This window comes from Rhineura floridana, chromosome 19, assembly GCF_030035675.1.
Source record: "Rhineura floridana isolate rRhiFlo1 chromosome 19, rRhiFlo1.hap2, whole genome shotgun sequence".
NCBI lineage: Eukaryota > Metazoa > Chordata > Lepidosauria > Squamata > Rhineuridae > Rhineura > Rhineura floridana.
This window is the reverse complement of record NC_084498.1, coordinates 3,538,728-3,564,519: the sequence shown is the minus strand read 5'-3', so window position 1 is coordinate 3,564,519 and position 25,792 is coordinate 3,538,728. Positions and strand designations below refer to the sequence as shown.

General features: G+C 45.8%; 2 protein-coding genes across 3 annotated transcripts in view; both read right to left on the bottom strand.

The window, feature by feature from the left end:
* Positions 1-4,697: 4,697 nt before the first annotated feature.
* On the bottom strand, positions 4,698-10,663 carry SELPLG (selectin P ligand). Its single transcript, XM_061602770.1, has 2 exons — positions 10,593-10,663; positions 4,698-6,720 (listed from the first exon to the last, which is right to left on the bottom strand). Exon 2 carries the CDS (start codon positions 6,703-6,705, stop codon positions 5,521-5,523), a length of 1,185 nt encoding a protein of 394 aa, XP_061458754.1. The 5' UTR covers positions 6,706-6,720; positions 10,593-10,663; the 3' UTR covers positions 4,698-5,520.
* Positions 10,664-15,800: 5,137 nt separating this feature from the next.
* Positions 15,801-25,792, bottom strand: part of CORO1C (coronin 1C) — an 83,701-nt gene continuing 73,709 nt past the window's right edge. For both annotated transcript variants that reach the window (XM_061602396.1, XM_061602398.1), the window contains exons 8-11: positions 22,049-22,194; positions 20,702-20,759; positions 20,356-20,601; positions 15,801-19,028 (exon numbers count right to left, since the gene is read on the bottom strand). In XM_061602396.1, coding sequence (XP_061458380.1) covers positions 18,909-19,028; positions 20,356-20,601; positions 20,702-20,759; positions 22,049-22,194 — 570 coding nt within the window. In that variant the 3' untranslated portion in view covers positions 15,801-18,908. The remainder of the gene's footprint in view (positions 19,029-20,355; positions 20,602-20,701; positions 20,760-22,048; positions 22,195-25,792) is intronic.

Below are 25,792 nucleotides of genomic sequence, written 5' to 3'. Positions count from 1 at the left end.
TTCCATAAATGAGCATCGTCTAGGAGTGGCGAACCTGTGGCTCTCCAGATGTTGCGGGACAACAGTTCTCGCCATCTCTGACCATGAGCGAGGCTGGCAACAGGAGCGCATCCCCCACGGCACCGCAGAACAGCAGAGGCACAGAGCAGGCTGCGTAGCACACCTAGCTGAGTCCACTGCCTGCCCACTGCCTCACTGTGCCTCATGGTAGGGCCAGCCTCAGTGAAAATATAGGAAAGGGGAGGAAGTTGGGATGGGGAGAGCAGACTCTCTTCTGTACTGACCGGGCCCACGTGCTCAGATCAGCAAGTGTATTTTTTAAATAGCGTAGGGTAGGTGGGGAGGATGCCTGGGTAAGAGGCAGACAGACATCTCTGTAGCCTAACAAAGGTCAGACTCGGTGTCATTCGTGCATCTAAACACCGCTGGCCTCTCGCTCAATGACTCACCATCTGCAGTGGGCGTTGCTCACTGTGGGACTTGGAGTCTGTGGGCCAAACCCAGCATGCGCTCAAATTGCAGACAGCTAGATCACTTGTTTTTCCTTCCCTAATTATAAGGGCAGGGGAGTTGGGTTCTCACTGTGAAGACAACATACAGGAAGGGGAAGCATATCTCTTTGCTCCCTCACCAAGATCAGAATGGAGATCAGGCCGCTGTCCTGCACAACTTGCAGCCTTTTAAAAAAGAAAAAGAAAAGAAGACATTAAGAACATAAGAATATCCCTGTTGGATCAAGCCAAAGGCCCATCTAGTTCAGCATCCTGGTTTTCCTAGTGGCCGACCAAATGCCTATGGGAAGCCCACACACAGGACAGGAGGTGTGCAACAGCACTCGCCACACTTGTAAGCCCCAACAGCTGGTATTTAAAGGCCTCCTGCCTCCAAACATGGAGGTATCACGGCTTTTAGCCACTGAGAGCCTCATCCTCCATTCATCTCTTTCATCCTGTTTTAAAACTACCCAAGCTGGTGGCCATCATCACTACATCTTGCTGGAACAAATTCCTTAAATTGATAATGAGCTGTGTGAAAAAAGTCTTTCCTTTGTCAGTCCTGAATCTTCCAACATTCAGCTTCATTCGGATGTCTACAAGTTCTAACGTTGTGAGAGACGGAGAAAAACTTTTCTGTATCCACATTCTCCGTGCCGTGCAGCATAATTTTATACACCCCTGGTGTGTCCCCTCTAGTACTCATGTTCTCTGAATGAAAAAGCAACACAAGGTATAACCTTTCCTCATAGAGCAGTTGCTCCATCCCCTTGATCATTTGGGTCATCCTTTTCTGAATCTTTTCCAACTCTACAATATCCTTTCGGAGGTGAGGCAACCAGAACTGTACACAGTGTTGCAAATGTGGCCGCACCATGGGTTTGTATAACGGCATTATGCCAGTGGCAGTTTCATTTTCGATTCCTTTCCTAATGATCCCTAGTGTGGAATTTGCCTTTTTCACAGCTGCCGCACGCTGAGTTCCCATCTCCACTCATTCCTGACCAATAGCCACCAGTAAAGACCCCATGCACGTGTGTTTGAAATTAGGATTATTATTTTTTGCAACAATGTGCATCACTTTACACTTGTTTACATTGAATTACATTTGCCATTTTACCACCTATTTCCTGAGTCTGGAGAAGTCCTTTTGGAGCTCTTCACAATCCCTTTTTGTTTTAACAGCCCTGAACAATTTATTATCATCAGCAAACTTGGCCACCTCACTCCTCACCCCTAACTCTAGACTGTTCATGTAAAATTTAAAAAACACAAGTCCATGCACGGTGGCTGTCTTAAAGCCTTTTGCAAGTCTCCCCCTCACCCTTTGTGTCCTCCGTCTCAGACTTAAAAGGGAAGCACAAGGGATTTTGAAAGATGGGAGGCCCTGCCAACCTGCCAATCATGTGACATTATAATGGCATTGTGAGATTGCCAGGTGGGCGGCTTACCTGTCAAATTTGGCCTGTAAGGCAGATCCTGATAAAGGTTCCCCTTTTGTAGACTTTGATAGCATTATGGGTCCTCTTCCCAGTCAGTACAACAATGCTTAAATCTCGCACCAGGTCCTGACCCCCTTTAAAATTGTCCGGGGTCATTGCCCTACTGGCTCATTCCATGACCAGCTGTTCTAGGACACAGTCATTGAGGGTATCTAGAAATCTTACTGAAACATGCATGTACTTATGTACACCGCCCAGAGAGCCCTTGGGCTTAGGGCGGTATATAAATTAAATTAAATAAATAAAAATAAAATACAGAACAGTCACTTAAGTCACCCACAGTCGTGTAGTGGCCAGTTCAGAAGTGCAGGGTCCCTTCATGATAGTCACAGCCATGCCCCCTCTTGTTTTGCTGCTAGGTTGAGAATGAGATCCTCGCATTGCTAATGCCTTTTCCCACAACAACAGATGTACCTAGGAGCCAAAAAGCATGACAGAGAAGAGTGTTGGCTGCTTACAAGAGTCTTCTCAGTGGCTGACCCACCTCGTTTCACTCTGATTGGCTCCAATCAGCAGGAAAGGACAAGGAAGCACATTAGAAGACTCTTCTCAGTGGCTAACACTCTTCTTTCATGCTGATTGGCTCATAGGATGCTAGAGACATAGGGATCCTGCTTGGACATGCTCCCAGAAAAGTAAGGTGTCTAAGACCCCCCCGAGACCCTGGACAACTACACCTCTGGTCAGCCACTACTATGGCATTTCCTTTTTGAGGCATTTTGGTCATGAGGATGACTGTACATCCCAGTAGTTAATTGCTCTTGGTGGCGCCCTCTGTATCACACCCCACGGGGATTCTGTGGCGCAGTTTGCCCCTTTTAGGATTACTGGATGTACTCTAGATAAAATTGCCCTCGGGTCTGGTCCGGAAGCTCCAGCTGGTGGAGAAAGCAACGGCTAGACTGCAGATGGGGCAAACAGCCGACAGCATGCAACACCCCTGCGGAAACATCTGCACTGCTGCCCATCTGCCACTGGGCCAAATTCAAGGCTCTTGTGTTGATCTACGAAGCCCTGAACAACTGGGGTCCAGGATATCTTAAGGAGTGCCTGAGGTCATCAGCCAACCTCTCTGCTTCTCCAAGCCAGTTGTTTTGGTCTCAGGGGAAAACTCATTCCCTGAGGGCCAGAGCTCAGTGTACCGAACAGCCCCCCTTAATTTCTGTCCAGCTGTCAGATAGCCGTATACATGTGACATTTCATACAATATATTGGATAGCCCCCACACATCCCTGCTGGTTGCTGACTGCAAATCTGCAATAGTTCACCTGGTAGCTCGGGATTTGTTAGGTCACCCACGGGAGAGGCAGACTAGTTTGCTGCTGAACTCACTCAGCTGCTGAACTCACTTGTTCCCTGGACACTTTGTCACTGGGACTCAAACAGTGTCAGCCAGGGCTCCCCTCTTGCTCATGGAGCAGGCTCCCTCAGTAGGAAGATCCAAATGTATAACTTTGGCTACCTTCCCCCTCCGGCTGATGAGCCTATTAGATCAGAATGTCTTCAATGGAAAAAATGTGCCTCAGCTAATGGGCTCACCCAATTTCCAGTCAGTAGGAATTTGAAAGGGGGGGTTGATTTAGTTCAGTTTAGTTCCCTGGGAAAGAGGATTGTGTCAGGGAATTAGATAGTGGGTGGGGATTACTACCCTGTGGTAGCTTTGCTTTAAAACTGAAACTAGCTTTCGGCTGGTTTTATACTGAACTGAAAGCTGAAACTTGGGCTTGGACTGATATCTACTGTTTGACTTTAGTTTATATGCTGCTCTTAGAAACCTTAACATTTTGTAAGTTGCTTTGGGTTGCTTTTTGTGAAAAAAGCAACTAATAAGTACAATTTAATTAATTAATTAGATTTATATCCCACCCTTTCTCCCAGTGCACGCCCAGGATGGCATATTAGTATTAGTCACAGCAACGACAACCAGGCCTGCACTGAGCTTGAACTGAGGCTTGTTAAAGTGCAAGTTACCCTGTAGTTTTAAGTTCTGCATTACACTCTAGGTTTAAAAATACCCAACTAGTCTTGAACTGGCTTCAAACGGACTTTTCGGCTGAATCCTACCGTTATGCTTTAGCTTACATGCCACCCTTTTCCACCTCAAAACGGAACTTTTTAAACTAAAAAAATCTGAAGTTTACACTGAGTTTGATCTGAACACTAAGTGTACTTTTTAAATTCAAAGCTGGCTGTCCTAGCAGCTATGTCTGTATTGTGTGGAACTATATATTAACTGGTTTCTTTTACTTTTCCCCCCCAAAATTGGGATTTATTCAAGGTTTCGGGTTACTGTGGCCCCTAAAAAATTTCCTGCTAAGGTAGAGCTAGACTCCCTAGTATGGTAGAGCTAAAAACTCAGTTTCTATAGACTTATCACCCCTAGGATTTAGCTCCTGAGCTCTGTATTTTTTACAGGAGTTTTAACTCCTAGCACACTGTGCCCTTATTGTGCCCTTTGGCACCCATAAACTCCAGAAAAGGGTCCAGAGAGTTTTTTCACAAGATGGGCATTTGCATGTTGATTGCATTTAATTAAAGGATGCATTTTTACCATTTTCTGATCTCTCATCTGCAGATATTTCTAAAACATGTGTAAGGAACTGTGAACCTGGGAACCGTAATATCGAGAATGCCAAAAAACCAAGGTCAGCCTAGAGATGTCTTATGAATGAATGCACAGCCACTTTCATATTTCCACATATTTAATCTTTTGAAAAGCACATTACTTTTGGGAGTGCCCCAAATTCAGACCCACCCACCCCCAAATACATTCAAGCAGTCCAAAGAAATACCAGGTTGTAAACACTCCCCAAAAGACAAGAGAGAAGTCAAACTGGCTCAGCTTTCTATAGATTCCATTGACGCTTTGAAAAATGTAGGAGCCAACAACTTTGCCCTCCTGTATGTTTAACTCAGACTGACAAGTGACATTTCCCAAGGACAAAGCAGTAAACTTGTGAGAGCCAGGGTCCCTGGCTCCTTCTCACCAGTAAGAGCAGCAGCCAAATCCATAGTCTGCGTCTAGTCTAGCAAATTTTCACTGCTTGCACTTCTCTCTGCAAAGCATTGCTTCCCAGTTCAGTCCTTTGGCACGGTGCTATTTATCTGAAGAGGCACTGTGCACCCCATTGCTATGCCGTGACTGTTCCTGTTTTTTTTTTCTGTGCCCATAGCAGGAGAGCCTCTCTCGTGGTTTATAGTCAAAGGGAATATATAGCCAACATTTCAGCCTGTGGTGGATGAGTCACATCAAGGAGTAGCCATCTCCAGGGTGACAAACATCCCATTGTGCTCATGTGCAACAATGCCTGGCTTGGGTATATAAGGATTAGCCTGCCCAAATCAGATGCTTCCTGCTTCCCGCTCTGAGAAGTGTAACACTCTTTAATCTTTTAATCATCATTCTGGATTGAGCAAACCTGGCACAAAGGTGCTTTGGATTAGAAAACACATCTCTGGAGAACATGAGGGGGTTCGAGAAAGAGACGGTCTGAGAGAACCCCGAAGTGCTGCAGCAGAGCATGTTAATGCTCCGGTAGGAAGCTGTTCAGAGTCAAGTTGTCCATGTCCATCTCTGACCCGTTCTCCCCCAGCATCTTCACCCTCTTCACCCTGGGGTGCTTCCCCCTGGCCTCCTCTGCCTCTTCGGCAGCCAGCAGGGATGAGATGCACACCATTTCCGTCTGGTTGCGCTGGCTCATTTTGTAGGCCCGTTTTTGGCGCCACAGCATGGTGGCAAGCACAGCGGCGATCACAATGAAGATGCCAGCCACAAGAGCCAAGAGGAAGATGCCCAGCAAACATTTCCCAATCAAGGTGGCAGTGCCACTGGGAGATTTCGCTGAGGGGAGTTTCCCCTGGGTGGTGGTGACTGCGGTTGGGAAACCAGACTTGTCCTTTTGTATGATATTGGGCCCAGTCGTGTCAAAGCTTTGCCTCAGAGTCGCTGTGGGAACTTCTGAACTGGCCACTAATGACTGGTGGGTTGACACATCATCCAGCCACAGCCACCCTGTGGTGGGACTAGACTTGGCTGCTGTGGGAGGAAATTTTGCCCTTCCCTTGGCTTTGAAGTCAGGGCCAGTCGTGTCAAAGCGTTGCCTCAGAGTCCCTGTGGGAACTTCTGAACTGGCCACCGACGACTGGTGGGTTGAAATGTCATCCAGCCACGGCCACCGGACCTCGCTGACCCCTGAAACATTTGCTGTTTCTCTGAGGGCAGTAGTGACCCTTTCTGTTCCAGCAAGCGTAGTTTCAGAGGAGTCTTGGGATACCATTGTGCTCACTTTGGTGGTGGCATCACCTTCTGTGGAGATCTTCCCAAATTTGTCTAAAGTTGCTGTGGCATTGGTAGATATTTCAGTGATGGCACCACTGTAAATTGTTCCAACGGCTGTGGTCTCCATAACTGAGGCATCTTTCTTGGATTGTGCTGCAGCAGCCACAGGAGAGAGCTTAGACACCATCCCATCCTCCCTCTTTCGGCGGGGTAACTGAGGGGATTCCTGGCCAACATCTTCTGCTTTCCACTCCCACTGTCCTGGAGCAGCTGACAGAGCACCTGGATTGGCAAGAACGCTGTATGACTCCACATCCTCTCCACCAGGGCCATCTTGGAGAGGGAGTCTTAAGGTTGGGAGCTTATAACTGCCAACTGTGATGAGGAGACTCCAGAGAACCATCAACAGGGAGAGCCAGAGTGGAGCCATTGTGCCTGAAGTGACCTAAAAAGGTAGCCAAATAAATGCACATATTAATATAAATTAGTGGCCCTGCACTTCTGAATTTGCCACTAAAAAGGTGGCCAAGTTAATACACACATTAAATCCACAAGTCTCCAACTTACATCTCAAAATGGCTGCCATGAGACACCCTGGTTCAGGGAAACGGGGGTGCCACTTGAGGCAGATATTGAGGGGCCATTGCCACCCTCCCAGTATTTCCCAATGTACATCATTCCCGAGCAGCTGTGTCTTTCCTGGACTATTTTTTCATTTATTTGTGTGCGTGTTATGTGCCTTCAGGTCGATTACAACTTATGGCGACCCTATGAATCAGCAACCTCCAACAACAAGTTCAGGTCTGTGGCTTCCTTTATGGAATCAACCCATATCTTGTTTGGTCTTCCTCTTTCTCTACTCCCTTCTGTTTTTCCCAGCATTATTGTCTTTTCTAGTGAATCATGTCTTCTCATGATGTGTCCAAAGTATGACAGCCTCCATTTCATCATTTTAGCTTCTAATGACAGTTCTGGTTTAGTTTGATCTAACACCCAATTATTTGACTTTTTTGCGGTCCATGGTATGCGCAAAGCTCTTCTCCAACACTACATTTCAAATGAGTTGATTTTTCTCTTATCCACTTTTTCCATTTAATTTCAGAATGTAATATCCCATCCTTCAGCCCCACCTAGAACTCACTAGGGCAGCTCAGAGTCTTAGACTAACAAATAGTGCAAAAAAAGAGAAATCAGTCGAATATCAATACTGTGCCACGCCCCTGAAAGCAGCAAATTAAAAAGAGAAAGAGGGGGAAGATTGAGCAACAACCCAAAAATCATGAAAGGATTGAAGGGATTAAAATGGAGAAAATGAAATGGTCTCTGGTACCTGGCACCAGCAAACAGTAGATTCGGTGCCAGGCAAGTCTCTTTGGGGAGAACGGCACAAATGGGGTGCCACAACTGAAAAGGCGTTTTCTCAATTCTCCCCTCACTTCAGAGGATGCAAGGAGGGCACCCAGGGAAGATGTTTCCAGTACTCAGGCAGTTCACGCAGGAGGGGAAGACTTATTCGAGGCCCATTTAGAGGTTAAATCCAGCACTTTGGGCGCTGATGGGAAACAGACAGACAGCCAATAACTTACTGGTTCTATGCATTGGGCAGTTTTGATGCAAACAGTTAAACAGGCCTCCTCCTCCTCTATAACTTTTATATCCCACCTGTCCTCCAAGGAGCTCAAGGTCATAGAATCATAGAATAGTAGAGTTGGAAGGGGCCTACAAGGCCATCGAGTCCAATCCCCTGCTGAATGCAGGTGGCGTACACGAGTGATCCGTCTCCATTTCATCCTCACAGCAACTCTGTGAGATTAGTGAGGCTGAGAGAAAGTGAGCAACTGGTTCAAGATTGCCAGTGAGCTTCATTACTAAGTAGGGCTTTGAACCTGGGCCTAATCTGACACCACTGCGCCACACTGGCCTGTCAAATGCTCTACAGGAGAGCACCAGCTTTGCATGCCGAAAATCCCAAATTCAGTCCCCAGCATCTCCAGGTAGTTGGTGTGATGCTAGAAAAGTCTCCTGTCTCAAAACCTGCAGAGCTGTCCACAGTTAATCCTTTTAGACAATACTGCAAAAGGATGGACCAGCAAGGCACCTTCCAGCGTGCCGACTCCCCTCTGCAACGCAACCATACATTATTTTCCAAAGGAGTTGATGTGCCTGTCTGCTGCAGAAAAAGAAGTCTTATCGCCATGAGTTGCTGGGACTACAAATCTCTTAGGCTTTACACAAGGGTTTGGGCTGTCTAAAACAGCTTGGATTTCCAAAGAATGAATAAAAGCGCATGCATGCCTAAAAAGTGGCAAAGAATCTCACCTGTTAGAACACTGGCACCCCTTTTCCTCTGCAGATCAATGCACAAACCTGTGCTGGCAGGATGGGCAGGAAGTAAACCACAAATGCTTATCTTTCTCATGCCGTTGAGCCCAGCCCCAAAGCAGAAAGGTGGCAGGGTGAGCAAAAGGAAATCATGCAGCCCCTCCCTCCCTGTCCGCAAGGAGCCTACAATCTTAAATTGGCAATGATGACAGAGGGCGAGAGGAGACAGACACAGATTAATATGAACCAGTTCTGCTTTGTGTGATTAAATCTGGCTGGAGAAGGGAAATCTGGGTGCACATCCCCAACCCCCATTTCCTGAAAACATTCACTCCCTATAAAAAACAAGGGCTAGTTTTCTGCTGTTTTCTTGAAGAGGGAGACATTTCTCCAAAATCTTGGGGAGGGAGTTGTACAGCCACCCAGAGAGCCATGGGATGTGGTTCCCAATTCATGTGGGTGGCTCGTGGAAAGCTGTGAAGATAGTCTGGCGGAATGTGGAGTTTAAAAAAAAAAAGGTTTCAAAATCAAGGGGGGAAATGGCAAAGCGCTTGGCCACCTTGTAAGGTTAAGTAAGCTAAGTGAAAAAACCTCTTCCCAACAATTCTGGAGGAATTTCTCCAACCTCCACCCCACCAAATCTTTCACTTTGACCCCCCAATGAAATGGCCAAAAGAGACAGTTTTGCAACAGGTGGGATAGTAAGTTTAGGAGCTAAAACCCAATGATTTGCAAAACAAAGCAAGCAAAGTGCACTTGGAAGATGGTGCGGAAAGGAAAGACAGAGATGGGAAGAGGTACATGCTCAGGGAGCAAGTTCCTGGCCCACAGGGCAGCAAGGAATTTGGTGGCACCATTTTAAAGAGAAAGAGCTATATGGGCACCTGAGGGGGACAGAGGTGGAGGAAAGCAAGGCAGGGAGGTGAACGCACCTTGATACACTCAGACTGAAAATGCAGCCTGTGCCAGTTGTGCCACCCTTTGAAAATCCAAACACCGCTTTTTCAAAGAATTCGCAAGAGGGTTGCTCAGACTGCCAAGGAAAAATGGCTGGGGGGGGCACTATTGTCTTTGTGCCCTACCTGTGGGCATCCCAGAGGCCTCTGACTGGCCACTGTTGGGAAGCAGAATGCTGGACCAGATAGACTTTTTGGTCCAATTTTGCTAGCCACTTCATGCATTCTTTTAATGTGTCAGTTCCCCAAGGTCAAGAAGAATGAAATCATTTCTGGAACTGAAGTGGTGCTGGGACCCAAATGTGCCTGGGCTGGAACTGACATCAAAAGTTCCATCCAGTACAGCATTCCATTTAATAGCCAGCCAGAGCCACAAGCCTCTGGAAAACCAACACACGCTGCCTAAGAACAACTCCCACCCCAGCCTTTGGCCCTCAGAGAGATCTTTTCTGAACATGGAGTGTCTATTTTGTTTTCTTTCAGAGCTCCTGTGCCAGTAACGGCTGCATGGCAGGCAAAAATTCCACAGGGTAGGCCCTTGCACTCACTTCACCTCTGTGCCAAGAAGAACTGCCTCTGTAGGGTCTCCGCCTGTCAGTCTACTGTTTAAATGCACATTTAAAAAAAAAAAACATTGTCAAGGGGAAAGCTAAAAAGTTGGCAAGAGGAGTCAACCTCTGCTCAGCAGCTAAATCTATTAGTAAAACACCTTCTTCCTGCGTGTCTACCTGTTGATTTTGAAAGTTTCCTCAAGATGAGTTGTTTGGCAGCTGTGCTTTTGGCAAACCACTTTTTAAAAAAATAATCCAAAATGCAACTTCCTCACCCATCCTAAAAGATACTCAGTTTGCAGAAGAGCCAAATAAGAACGCAGGTACCTTTGGTCACAAGCACGTGGAGGCCATCACACAGGGCACACACCCGGTGGGAAAGATGCTGAACTTGGCAAATGCCACTTGGATTGTGGCTTCATGCTCCAAAAAAGAGAATAGAGGTGCACATGAACACAAACACACACACACACACCCATTTGTCTTACCTGCAATAGGACAAAACAGGAAACCTACAGCCAGGCAAAATGAGAAGGCGACGCGAAATCAGAAGAGTTGTAGTGGTTTTGGAGAACGCACATGATGCAGCTTCCTCTTGTGGGGGGGGGGAGGAAGAGTGCATGTGAATGACAGGAGGTGTGGCTATGGGGCCCTAAGTATGCTCTACATGGGAATCCTTAAGAAAACCATGCCTCAGGACAGTGTTCTGCAACAAACTGGAATGTTTACATTGATCCCTTTGCAAATTTTAAAATTGGCCCTTGATTGCTATGGACATTAAACTTCTAAAGGAAATTTAGTGGGGCGGGGGCAAAGAGGAGAAAAATATGTTCAGCCCACAATGAGACCTAACTTCATGGGTTGGCCTCGGTATCTCTTCATCTTATTTATTTACGGCATGGGACCGCAATACCTGGTGGAACGCCTCTCCCAATATGAACCTACCAGTAAACTGCGCTCAACATCTAAGGCCCTCCTCCGAGTGCCATCCCATCGAGAAGCTCGGAGGGTGGTGACTAGAACTAGGGCCTTTTCAGTGGTGGCCCCCGAACTGTGGAACAGTTTCCCTGATGAGGTGCGCCTGGCGCCGACGCTATCTTTTCAGCGCCAGGTGAAAACCTTTTTATACTCCCAGGCATTTTAAAGTGTATTTTAACAGTATTTCACTATTATCTTGTATTTTGGACGTTGTATGGTTCTTTTATTGTTTGTTTGTTTTTGGTTCTTGATTTATTGTATTTATTGTACTTATACACTGTGCTTGTTTTATCTTTTATGTACACCGCCCAGAGAGCCTTCGGGCTTAGGGCGGTATATAAATTAAATTAAATAAATAAATAAAGGAAGGTCTCCGAGTAAGGGTTGGTGCCATGCAAAGCCCAATTAAATTGATCCAAACAGTATGCCTATTCCAAAACTAAGGGTTTGTCTTCTGGGATACAGAATAAGAAACCAGGAAGAGTTGAAAACTCTGGTGGGTGATATTGGTCCAAGACCCATAGGCTATGATGGCTGTGTGTATCTAGTTAATGGGGACTCTTTAAAATCTTTGGGCTTCAAGTACAATGGCTGTTCCATACGGCCCATAGAGGGATTATGAGGCATTTCATGAAATGCTGTTGTAAAGTTGCATGCTAATTCTGTCTTTCAGGTAGACTGGATATATTCTAGGCTTAAGCTTCCTATGTTGCCCCGACTAATTTATGTTCATATCGTAAATAACTTTGCCAGGGAGGTGCAGCAGTTGAGTGTTGGGCTAGGCCTGGGGAAGAGACCCAGATTCAAATCCCTGCTCAGCCATGAAGCTTACTGGGTGACTTTGAGCCCTCAGCCTCACCTACCTCACAGGGTGTGAGGATAAAATAGGGAGGGGAGAATAGGAAAGGTAGGGTGGAAGTGAGATTAGATAGATTAGATCGATCAATTGATCTCCCTTCAGACCCCCAGCCAGATGGAAGTTGTAATCCAACAACATCTGAGAGGCACCAGATTGGCATAGGTTGGGCTAGAAGGTACTTCTGTTTGAGAAAAGAGAGAGCCCTCCAAAGTGGGTTTCATGGGGTGGGGGTCAGAGTTCTGAGCCAGGAGTTCCTCCAGTCAAGATGCAGGATGGTACTATGACAAACTCACTCAATGTTTGCTTAAATGCACATCCACAGATCTTACTATGCAGGGGGACCCTCACTATTTCCCTTAACAAAGGCACTTCTCAGCAGAGAGACAGACGGCTGCTTGCTTTTGCTCTCAATGGGGAATAACATTAAGAGCACTCTAGCAGTAGCTAAATTCTTAACACATCGGGCTGTCTCCAACATTAGTTCCTATTCCTGTCGACCCACTAAAATGAATAGACATGACTAAACGGGCTTCATTGACTCCACTGAATCTACTCAGGGTATTACTCAGTGGGCTATAGCCCATTGTTATTCAATACTAGACATTTAACTCTTGCTAGAATTGTTTTAGGTGTATACTACAGTTTCCTTTAACAAGTCCTTTGCTTTGAACATACAACAAGCTGGTTGACAAATAAATCCCAATTGCAACAACATTGGTCTCCACCCCGCTCTGTTCCTCATCTTTACAGCCACTGTTTTTCAGAGACACTTCTGTACTGTGGGACTTACAGGAATGTATTTCACAAACCTTGATGCCACTTCCTGTCTTGCTTGCTTGCTTTTGCAAGTGGGTGATGATGGGACACAAGCACGCAGGGTGTGTGTGTGTGTGTGTGTTACTCTTCCTTGGTCTACATCCTAGTCTCTCACTCCCAGTATACTTCCATCCTGGAGGCCTTTACACTGGGATTGCCACTCATCACATCATAATCAACTTGAGCTTGCATATTTCCTCATTCCTCCCAATCCAGGTTTTCTTTTGTGTAGTGTCTTTTTTAGATTGTAAGCCTAGAGGGTAGGAACTCTCATTTTTTGTGCAATTTGTAAGCTGTTGTGGGAGCCTTTTTATTTTTCTGGCTCAAGAGCGGGATGAAAATCCTTTACATAACTCTGCCCAAGAGCTCATAATATCAGACTTTTTGAGAAACACTAGGACAGTTCCACATGTCCCTTACAGTGGACAACAATGACTGGGTAGCACTGAAAGCTGCCACTCTGGAAGCAACCTTTTACAGCCAATTAAGAGAAAACCCAGACAGAGGATTTGGAATGATGCCCATTAATGTGTCTTGCCTTTGCTTGAGTAAATGAAGCATTTGCTCTAGAGCACATACAGCTCTTTAACAAATATGTAGGGAACCCTTGGGAATAACAGATGAATAATGAATACTTAGTTTCAGTCCCAAGAAATTGTCTTACTATAAGAAACTGTTTAAAAAAAGTGCAAAGGATCTGACTGAGGAACTGGTTTTTCACAAAGATAACTTCAAGTCAAGCCTTAAACTGCTTTGCTGTGCCTGTAATTCAAGGGTTTGGTAAGTAGCCAACTCTCCCATTTAATTTTACCCAGGAACTATAAGAATCTGGACCACCAAGCAAGACCTAGAAGATACTGGATGATGCAAACTGGAGATGCTCGCTGAGGCTCTGGGTCCTTGTGCTCCTGTGGAAGCAGAGGATGGGCTAGCATGATGTCAGCTGCTTTGCAACACGAGGGCTGGAGGAGATAAGATGAAGAGATACCGAGGCCACTGGGATTGTGATAAAGCTGGGGTTTGCTGGGCAGAGCTCCACCCTTCAAAGTGCTCATGGGGGTCAGGCACAGACTGAACCCTCTCTTCATTTGCCCAAAACCATATGGGACTCATCTGCTGGTCTATGGGCCATAAGCCCTGACCAATAATAGTACTGCACTATGTAAGCAAACAATACTGAAAATTTACGTATCCTCTGGGCAGGGATGGAAGGATCTCTCAACTTCAGCTGTTTCTCATTTTTCCAGTCTTAAATTTCTACAGCAATTTGCTGATGGAAATGCTTTAGTTTTAGTGCGCTCATTTCTCCTAATAAATGCATTTTTGCAGCAATTTCTCCCAATATAGCATTTTTAGTATGTTATTTTTACTAATATATTTTTATGCACCCTTTCCCTTTATATATGCCTTTTTGTAAACACTGGGAGATCTGCATGGCAAAATTCAGAGAAGTGCAAATTTTGAAGGCTGTGTTTCACTTCTAGTTTCAGAATGTGTGAGTTTGGTCGATCTGGGTTTATATGCAAACAATCGAATTTCTATCCCATTCCTACTTCTGGGTCAGAGATCACCACATGGCACCTGCATGGACCCCTCCCCCCTTGAAATCAGGCTTAAAAGCCACGTTCTGCTGTAGCCAATAGAACAGGCTGGGGCCTGTGTGCAGTGCTGACAGTTCCTCCAGTTTGCAAGTGTGCCCACAGGCTCAAAAAGACTGGCAACCCCTGACATGGGCAATGTACATTCCATTTAATAATAATACAAATGAAGGCAGAGTAGAAATGCTGTCAGAGCTTATGAATGGTATGTGAATGTCAGTTTATTACCTTTTGCCACATGAACCAAAATAAGGGGGGGAGACCAAGCATCAGTGGATGTCAAGCAGTTTAACAGCTGATATTTGGCACTATTCTTTCCATGGAGGATCTCTCTTTTTTAAATGCTGGGTAGGCCATGATCCTACACCAGTGGGCTCCGTGTCAGTGTCCCAGCAAGCCTGTTGAGGCTTAGGATCAGCGTCTCTCCCCTCAAGCAAGTTCAGCCAGTTCCACATTCCATGACTTCAATATTTTTATTTTTTAAAGGCTGGGAACATCTCCCATAGACGGCAACACACAGCAGATTTTCTCCACAGCAGGAAAGCCCATGACTCGCTCCCTAATTCCCCCAGACCTGGAAAGCTCACCCTTGGATCCATGCCTTTCCCCCCACTTCCCAAAAGCGAAAGTGCTGTGTCTGTGAAACAAGGAAGAAATAGATTCTGACTGCCTGATTTATGCACCTTTAAACCTGTGGGTGGGGGTGGGGTTTGCAACCTATGGCCCTCCAGACTCCAATTTCCATCAGCCCCAGTCAGCACAGGCAATGGGCAGAGATGAGGGGAACTGCAGCCTAACAATATCTGAATGGGCACAGGCTCCACACTCCCGCTTTAAACCAACCACCGCTTTCCCCAGCACCCAGTGACACAGCTTGTGTACATTTGGAATTAAAAGGTTACGGAGCATGCATGGCTACCCGCTGAAAGCAACAGCCTCTCTTCCTCTGGTAGCTTCCAATTACAAAATGTCACATCACACTTTGTATTTCCAAGTTTCTACACGCCCCTGCAAAGTTAAGATTGCCACGTGTGGGGCCAGGGAATGTGAAGACTTCCCATACCACGTTTCACCCAATGTTGCTGGGAAAAGGCAGTGCAGACATGGGCTAGACACGTTCAGAGGCAGTCTATCCTTGCATCCCAGCTGCTGGGAATCACGAGTGGGAGAGGGCTGTTGCCCTCATGTCCTGCCGCGAGTTTCCCACAGGCTTCTGGGAGACAGGACGCTGGCCTTTAGTCTTCTGATGTTCTGTGTTCTTAGCCATGCATGCTCCAGGATGTCTCATTCAGCAGCGCCTGTAGGGATGCAGGACACACCTGTGGTCTTGCACCACTCCCACTCATCTCCAAGCAGCATGCGCAGGAAGACTTCCCCATGGGCCGTGTCCAAATATGTGTGTATTTTCAGAGGAAAATAAAAGACAACCACAAAATGCAGCCGGGTTTGGGTTTTTGTCATCAATGATTTTTTTTTAATATCTGAAATTGGAAGCAACTATTTGGACAGAACACTTTGGGTGCTCTATAAGAGCACATCTCTTGAGTACCTTTGCTGGGTCTCGGGGGTGTGTGTCTCAGCTCATAAGAAGCTGCAGGCACTGACTCCTTTTGAGCCTGGTTAGGCATCACCAATTCTTTTAAATAAAACACAAGCTACAAACTAACCACCCAAGGAGGGCCTTTTCCACACTCCTTCCCTTCAAAAGAGAAAAAGGAAAAATCACATTAAGGAACATCAGTACTGTTGTGGCAGAAAAGGAAACTGGAAGGTTACTGGATCTGGCATTTGGAAAGAAAAGAAAAATATCTCTCTCCTCTTCTCTACGCCAAGTGGATTGAAAACAAAATGCTCCCCAGAACATAACACTGAGGCAACATGTACAGACTGACAAGATAGTAACTCTTGGGGCAGTGAGCTCCCTTATGCCTTCTGAAAATTGGCACCCCCTCATTAGCCACCGAGCGCAACACACACCAAACACCCACTTACCTCAGAACTGGCTCAACTTATGGGCTCCCACCAAAACATTATTGACCAGAATTGTCTTTCATACACAGCTTATGAACATTACTGCTTTATAGGACTGTTTGATCCTATTAAATGGTGCACATACATTGTCCCATCAGCAAAAAGCAACTTATCTGTCCCCTCAGTATAATTCCCCACGCAGGCATGTAATATCCTCCCCAGAGCACTTAATTCTGATTAAGAGTTTTGAACATGCAATTAAAAAAAATTTGACCACCTTAGAAATTCTAGCTACACTACTGAAGGAAAAGACTGCAAGACATTTTTATGCCAGATGACGCTCTGCAAGGTCACCACGCTGAAAAGTAGATTCTTTAGAGAGTCTCCTGGGTTGGCAGAGAGAGTGGGGTGTATGTTTTGTATCAAGAAAGAAATGGATGTAGCATTCAAAGCTCTTAAAACAAAGACTGCCCAGATGATCAGCTGCTCCACTGTCCTTCAAGACACAGGGTTGTTCAAGCTGCCAGGTGATTTCAACACACCTGCAACACTCTGAAGACACAGGGTGGGGCGGGGCGTGGGGACAGTCAAACCAGATCCAGTACAATTGTTGGGGATCTCCCTGCACAGCCTCCCCTCTTCAAGTGGTGTGCTTCAGACATTACAAAGCATCAAGATAATCAGCCATGGAGGCAGACTGTCTTTGGATGTGTTTGGCAAGAGCATCCAGCTTTGCCTGGGGCATTTGATCATGCATGTCTAGCATAAAACAGCCTCAGGTTCTCTGGGCATTTGAGAATACTGTAATGCGGGGGAGGGGGCAGGAAAGAACAAAAAAGCCCGCATCTGTGCATGCCAGACAGACCCATTTTGGGTTTCCATAGCAGAAAATAGCCAGGGAACTGATTTGATCTGAAAACCCTCTTCTATAACACAGACACTCGTTATCACCTGGTTGCGTGAAAAGGGATGATGAAGCCAGGGGCTAGTTACCTGCTAAGGAAAGGAACTTCTTTGAGGGGCAAGGGGCAAACCTGCCGCTCTTGCAGGCCTGAAGAAACATTAAGGGTTTTGTTTAGTAGAGATGGAACTTGACTGCAGCTGATGGTAAGATGGGGGAGCAGAGTGGATGCCTCTTGCCACTTATTCGCTGCGGCAGCTTTTGGGCTTAATTTCTGGTGTGCTGCTACACTATTAGTGAAGATGGCTGAGAAGGGGTAAGTGACCAAGGTAACAGGGATGAGTCAGGTGATTCAGGGAGCCAAGAGGATCCCCAACTGGACTTCTTCCTCAAATCTCCCAGACATGGACTGAGCTTTCTCACAGACTGACTCCTCCCTGCCTGCCTCTAGGCGGGAGTTGTTGCCTTCACCACCGAGATCAGGGGGAAGTCCTGCTACTTCGACAATCAAATTTGACCTGAAATTCCTCAAGCAACAGGAGAGTTAATTTTTAAAAAACAGTTTCAGAAATCCTAAGTGGATGGGACAAGGAAACACAGGGCTCTGCTACAGACACAGCCAAGAAAACTATAAACAGAGGATGACAGAGGAAGGAAGGAAGGTAGGTAGGTGTAGGGGTGTGTGTGTACGGAATATTCCCAGATAGCTACTCAACAGCTTGCAAAATCTAGTGGCTGGTCACCGCTCCTTAATGTTCCAAACCCACATTTGTAAAAGTTTACATACAGATGATAAATAGAACAAATGTCTTGTAGGACAGCACGGACCCAGAAATCAGCAATCACCAAGACATGCCAGCTTTTGACACCATTAAGATTAAATCAAAAGCACAACGTATGCTTGAATAATGGCAACACAGACTCCAATACGCAGCCCTGGAAAAAGCATTCAATCCCTATGATGGTATTGTGGGGGGAGGAGACGAGTGGATTGCCCCACTCTAAGTAACTAGAGAGGAGGTGATCGGGGTGCATTTATAGAGTTCAGACATTATTTTCAAGGTTGGGTCTTTCAGACATGGCTATGGGTCTACCACATCAATTGTTCAAAGATTAAGAGGCTTGCACAAGACTTTTTTGTTCTTTGAATGGCAAATGTACACACACAGCAATGTTCCTTTAGATTAAAAATGCAAAAAATACTGCAAAATAGTAAAAAGGAAAAAAAATCATGACTTTTGGATTTGGCAACTTTAAAGTTTTTTTTTTAAATGTACTTTTAAAAACAATGGAAATTTTGGTCCCGAATCGTAGGAGGTTTGATAGATATCTTGGCTCCTCACCGGAGAGGTGGAATGATTAGCTTTACGATCAATGAGTGGAAACAGGTGGTGACAGCAGCAGTTTTGAAATGGCCACAAGTCACTAAGAACATCAGGAAATAAGATCTCTCACTAAAAAGGCTTGGCTTCAAATCGCTGCCAGCTTCTGCTGGCGCTTGTGAATTGAGGAGGAAAAAGTTCTGACTGGCAAAGCGCTCAAGGTGGTCGTATTAGGCCAGCTTTGGAAAATATGAACATCCTCCCAAATGGCAGTGCCTCCCCCAGTTCTCCACACCCTGTAGCCACCTCACAGGGAGTTCTCCGCATTTCCTTCCTTCCTCCACAACCCCACTCGGCTCTCAGACTGCAATCTTCGCCATCTGCTGTTCTAACTTGGAAATGCGCTCATCTTGATGGGTGATTGTGTCTTTTAGAGATTTGAGCTCTTTCAAAATTTCATCCAATTTGGCTTCATTTTGCTAGAGCAGAGAGACAGAGAGAGAACAATGAGTACTGGAATAATAATGGAAAGAAGTAATCCCAAATAGCCAAAAAAAAGTGTGGAGCACTACCCAACACATGCCATCTGTTAGTATTATCATTTTCATTATTATTACATATTTACGACCACTTCATGGCATAAAAACATCAAAGTGGTGTCAAGATAAAAGCAGAACAAAACACAAACCCAACTCTAAGAACATTAAAAGCATTCATACAAACTCTAACAGAACAATTTCATCAGCTGTAAAATTGGTAACTCCATAAATGACTGGGTTACAGCTCAGGGGAAGCTTTCGTAATCAAAAATGTCTTCAGCAGGTGCCTAACCATCACCCCACTAGGCGCATGTCTGGTTTCAGCTGGTAGTTAAATTGTTCACATAACAAGGTGGCTGGGTTGTAAGAACACTGACCTAGCCTCACCAGATGGAGCTGAGGTTTCTGCATGAAGCAGAGGAAGCTGTCTTAGGCTGTGGGCATACTAGTCTCTTCAAAAGCAGCAAGAATGTTTTTTCTGCCTGTGTTCTGAAGTGACTCTGCCTTCGGCTGGACACATCTCCCTTCCGCACTGCTGATTTCAGGACTTTCAGGACTGCCCACAGCAAAGTGTTGGGCCAATCACTGCCTCAGCCTTGACCTGCAGTGAGGCGCGTCCATTGGCCACACCTGGAGGGGCAACGAGTTGATCTACCAATCAGCTGAGAAATCTGCCTGAAGCTGAATTAAAAAAAAAAAGCACTAAAGCTGATCCGACCAGGTTTTAAGAGTAAACAGGGACCGAGTTTGACTAGCGCTGTCTTTCCCTGCTTTCCGAAAACAGAGATGGAGACGGACTGGAGCCAGCACAAGAGTAAAAGGGTCTCTATGCTTGTCCCGTCTATGGCCATTTCTCCACCTAGCCTAAGGCTCTCCAGGGTCTCAGTCGGGCAGAGATCCTTCCCCTCCTCTGCTATCTGATCCATTTAGATGGAGATGCTGGGGGATGAGCCTGGGATCTTCCTGTGCACAGTATGCGCTCTAACTACTGAGCTATGGTTGTGCACCATGCATGGAGGGGGCAAGGTTTTGCCCCAAAGATCACCTTTGCTACTAAATGCCCATCATGATATAAGAACACTTAGGTAAAAAATGTATTACATAGGGAGGCTAAACCAGCAAGGCATGCCATGCTAGTCTAGAGGAGCAATTCTGCTCTGTGTATAAGGGGCCGTACATCCAAATTTCTGGTAAGTCCATGCAAGTGAGGGGATGAGTCAATTTCAGACTCCAGCCACTGAAAGCTACTCAGTTGTTTTATACTCACAGCGTTTGAGGTGTCCGCTGCTTTCTTTGGGGTGCTAATGAGATCACCTTTCTTGTTTGCTGCCGGCTTGTTGTCCAATATGTTCTTCTTGACCACCTTGAGATCCCTGTTCTTCCCCGGAATGTATCCGTGCTTCAAGGAGATCAGGATGGGGTCAGCATTCTTCCCATCAAACCATTCTTCAGCTTCCAGAGAGGCTTCGGGACCAGCTGTGTCTGGATACAGATCATCCTGGAAGAGGTCAGACTGCAGAGGGAGCGGGGAAGATACAATAGCCAAACTGATCATCGTGCAGCGCAGGGAAAATCCCACATGATGCTCCCGTATCTAAAGCACCGACACTCACCTTCCGAGGGACAGTCATAATAATGGGCTCGCATTTTCGCTCATGAAGTTTGAAGAATCTTCGAAAGAAAACAAGCACATGTAAAGATTATGTAGCGATCCAGAGCCTGGCTGCTGGATCAAATCAAAGGCCTCTGTAGTCCAGCATCCTGTTCTCACAGTGGCCAACCAGAGAGATGCCCCAGTGGGAGGCACGCAAGCAGGCCCTGAGCGCAACTGCAACTCTCCCCAGCGTGATTCCCAGCAACTGGTATTCTGAAGGATACCGCTCCCAATACGGTCACCACAACTAGTAGTCTCTTCCAATTTTCCTAATCCCTTTCTAAAGCCATCTAAATTCAACTCAAAGCTGAGGCTTGTCCTAGGTTTTTCCTCTGTAGGCCTCAACACTATTTATTGTCAAGGAGCACACAGAGGAGCTGAAACGGAAAGGGCAGCATTAAGAGAATCCTGAAACTGGGCAGATTTCTCCTCCCAAAGTTATAACATGGAGGCCAGAGCGTTCATTTCATTACCTCAGCATGAAAGTATTTTGTTAATGACTGAGGCAGTATTAGCCAGTGGGGCTAAGACAAGGGGAAGACCACACTGGCCTGCCTAATTTCCTAACATAGGAAGAGGACCTTGAGTGTTCTGGCACCTCCTCTTTGGAATTCCCTCCCCTTAAATATTAGCCAGGCGCCATCTCTGTTATCTTTTCAGCACCTACTGAAGACCTTCCTCTTTCAACAAGCTTTTTAAGTTGAGACCTATCCCAGTCTGCATCTGTGTTGGAATTGCTTTTTAGTAAGTTCTTAAACTTTAAAAAAAATGTTTTTAATCTTAGAAGATGTTTTGATAACTTCTTTTAAGTAACGTTTTTGAAGATGTTCTGTTTTACTTTGTTTTAAAGTCTGTTTTTCTGATGTTTTAAAGTGTTTTTAGTGCTTTTGTTTGCCACCCTGGGCTCCTGCTGGGAGGAAGGGCAGGATATAAATCAAACAACAACAACAACAACAACAACAACTTGACCTTAAAGGTGATTATGTTCATGTTTGCATGGCAGGCACTTTATAGTTTTCCTATCACTCGCCCCCCCTTGAAACAGGCGATTCTTCTGATGCAAACAAGTGACCCTTGTGTCCAGCATATCTCCAGACACTCAGTTTCCTTTTCAATACCTTCCATCCCTGCTATCATCTGAAGCAGCTCAGCAGGAGGTGAGATAAGATGATATAGCGCAAAACGGGAGGAGTGGCCTGGCCTAGCTAGGCATGGGACCCACAACCCGAGGACGCCAAGCTAGAGATTCTACACCTGTGGAGTGGGCCCCCCGTGCCCCTGTGGGCTGTTTCCGGACTCTTGTTACCTGGCTATCTCACACTTGTTCACGTCCAAGCCCCTCTTCGGCATGAAGCCCATCCCTCTCTGCGGTTCTTTGCTGCTGAAAGTGTTAAGGTAGTGCACATACGGCGACTCATCTGTGATCTCGAAATAGCGAATGCTGCTGTCACCCTGGAGGAAAGGAGGGGAGCAAAAACATTTAAAGAAGAACGTGGCTGCAGGCCAGACATCCGGTTTGTGATTGCACAGGTTTCCCACATCCAGAACACCCTTCTGGAGGTGCAGGGCAACAAGAACGTATTTATAACATTTATATCCCACCTTTCCTCCAAGGAGCTCAAGGGAGCATACAAACAGTTCTCCCCCTCCCAATTTTATCCTCACAGCAACCCTGTGAGGTAGGTTAGGCTGAGACAATGATGGGCCCAAGGTCACCCAGTGAGCTTCATGGCTGAGGAGGGATTTGAACCCTGGTCTCCCAGGTCCCAATCCAACACCCTAGCTATTACTCTACATCTGGCTGTTTGGATGAACAGGTACAATGCCCTTGGCACAACATGCCTACCCCCAGCAGTGTGGCACCTCCGACACATTCATGAAGTCCCCAATGCAAATTAAGCTAATTCAATGCAACCATGAACCAGCCAGCTGGGCCAGGCCATGGCTCCATGCAGCCCACTGTCCTGTTTCCTACGGTGGCCAACCAGAGGACTCCAGAAAGCCCACAAACAGGGCAGCAAGGCAATCACCCTCCTCCTTTGAGGATCCCAACCAGCCGGTTGAGTGCAGGACACGGAATAATGGGCTCAAGTTACAGGAAGCTAGGTTTCGACTGAACATCAGGAAAAACTTCCTAACTGTTAGAGCGGTACAACGATGGAGCCAATGACCTAGGGAGGTGGTGGGGTCTCCAACCCTGTAGGCATTCAAGAGGCAGCTGGACAGCCCCGTTTGGGGTGCTTTAAGTTGGATTCCTGCATTGAGCAGGGGGGTGAACTATATGGCCTTATAGGCCCCTCCCAGCTCTACTATTCTATGATTCTGCAGTACACCTTGACAAGATGCCTCTGAAACAAAGAGCCTCTATACAGGTATTGTGGCTTGAATGTATCTAATCCCATCTGAAAGATGTCTAAGCCAATGGTCATCGCTGTATCTTTTGGCAACAAATTCCATACTTTAATAATGTTTTGTGGAGTAACCCTTCCTTTTGCCTGCCCTGAATCCACTGCATGGAGTTCTAGTACTAGGAGAGGAGAAAAACTTCACTCTGTCCCCTCCAGTCTGCAAGTTGGCTGCAGTCCTTGGACCCTTTCACGAAGCCCCAAAATGGTTTTTAAAGGGGACAGCAGCCAATTTCTTTTCATACAGAGAGTTCAACTGTCCAGAATCGTCACATAAAAAAAGGCTGAAGAATCAAGAAACATGGCCCCCACAAGTGACAGCATGTTTTACAGTTAATTTCCCCTGACAAAGTTCTCCATGTATCAGTCTAATGGCTCATTGTTTATTCATGATACCTCAAATGCAGCCTGGGCAGATTATTTGGGTGGAGCTCTGTAAGGCTAATCAAAGCCGCGTAGGATGCAATCCAGCACCAGTCCCAAAGAAAAGAAAGAAATTCACTGTCAGACAAATTTCTGTTTTCTCAAACAACGTGTGAATCTTAACAGTGACACCGTGGCTTTTTAAAACGCCCAAGTCGTAGACTGAAACAGAGCTGGAAAACCATTAGGAATCCCTGGGCAATGTCATCATTTCTTTAGGGCAGCCTGAAGTTCAAAACATTAGTCGTCCAAAACACATGGCTGGCCCAGGCTACTAAAGCCCTGGCATACTTCCAGCAAAGGATTTATGCCACTCAGCGCTGGAACACTGAAGGGAAGCCGCCTCAAGCATAGCACAAGAACTATGAGAGACTTCCCCTGTGCCAGCTGCAGAAAAACAAAAAGGAGCTGCACAGAAGCACATCACTGTCCACAAACAGGAACTCCAGCTCAGGCTGTGAGCACACTAGTTGCCTACAGCAAAGCCATTTCCATTGGCCACACCTGGAGGGGCAACGGGTCGATCTGCCAATCAGCTGCGAAATCTCTTTGAAGCTGGATTTTTAAAAAATGCACTTGAGCTGATCCTGCCTGGTTTTACAGTAAAAAGGGGTGGGGTTTGACTACCATCTGGGGGCCCCTTTTTGGAGAAGAGAGGTGGAGACACAATGGAACCGGCAGAACAGGAAATGTCTTCTACCCTCAATTTTGCTTGCTCATTCTGCCTATCTGGTATGAGATTTTCACCTTTGATTTGTTTCTACCCATTTTAAAAAAAGTGTGGCTGTTGTTTTTTTTAAAAAAGGAAAGAATCCAGCACCCCCAGGTCTCTTGCCCTCAGCACCCCAAGGAGGGTTCTTTGCTTCCGAGAACAGTATCAATTAGTAGTACTGCCACCACCCTTCTTCCTTCTGATTCCTTTCTCTGAGTGAAGGGATCTCAGAGGCCTTTGTGAATACTGACGGGATTAACCCTCATTGATAAAGGTAATCAGTAGCGTTCAGCAATCAAGGACTAGATTTAGAATGTTTAGTTCCAAGCCAATACACACCACTTATAAAAAGATAGTTTATTTAAAAGTAAATAAGTTGGTATTTACAAAAGAGAGTAGTGTTTGTTTCCTTGAAGCTAATCACCCTCAGGAGGTACATTGGCATAACAAAGGGGAGAGGTTCAATACAGACAAAGGAACACAACAAAAGTAAATCTAAGCTAAGAGTCTATACTTACTGCAGAGTTGCCTGGTTCCCAAAAGGCTTCTCTGTCCCACTTCAGCGAGTCAAAGTAGATGGGAAAAGGGGAACTAACTTGAAAAACCATCCTTCCTTTTTTATGGAGTTTAACCATCAACAAGGAGAGGGGAAAGCAAATAGTCATATCCCGCCCCTGCCGAGATCTCCTCCTTTGAAGTCTTTGAAGATAAGGGAGCTAGACAGCATCACCCAGGGGTCCTGATCTACAACACCCCCTCTTCCTGACTTCTAATCCCAGGAAGCAGATAAGGGATAACAGCTAAGGATCAGCTGCATCTCCTTGCGAGGTTGCAAATTGTCTGTCTGTGCCCCCCTTTTTGGAGAAGACAGGTGAAGACACAATGGAACCAACAGAACAGGAAGTCTTTTTCTACCCTCGATTTTGCTTGCTCATTCTGCCTATCTGGTATGAGATTTTCACCTTTGATTTGTTTCCACCCATTAAAAAAAAAAGTGTCGCTGTGTTTTTTTAAAAAAAGGAAAGAATCCAGCAAAGACAAGGATCACAAATCAGACACTACTTCATTAAGTCCATGAAGGGGACAGCAAAATAAAGTCAAAGAAAGGAAGCGCATGGTACACACTCTCTTATCTGCTATTTAATAGGCTTCACGTTAAGCTACAATTTCGAATATTTTTTGGTGTGTGTGCCGATGCAGGCCTCTATCAGGAGGCTGTGGAGTAACGTGTGGGGTTGGCAAAGGTCAGTATCTTGGAAATCTATGCATCATGCTGCTGTGGTGCTCAGTTTACATTACTAAGTGTCCGGCACTCATTTATTTATTTATTTGTTTCATTTATAGACCGCCCATAGCGAGTGGCTCTCTGGGCGGTGTACAAAAAGGTTAAAATACAAAATATCAACAATAAAATCAGACAACAAACAATAAACACAAGCAGCAACAAAAGAAAAAAATAAAAAAGAAAAAATTTAAATTATAACATAAATGCTTAAAATGCCTGGGAGCA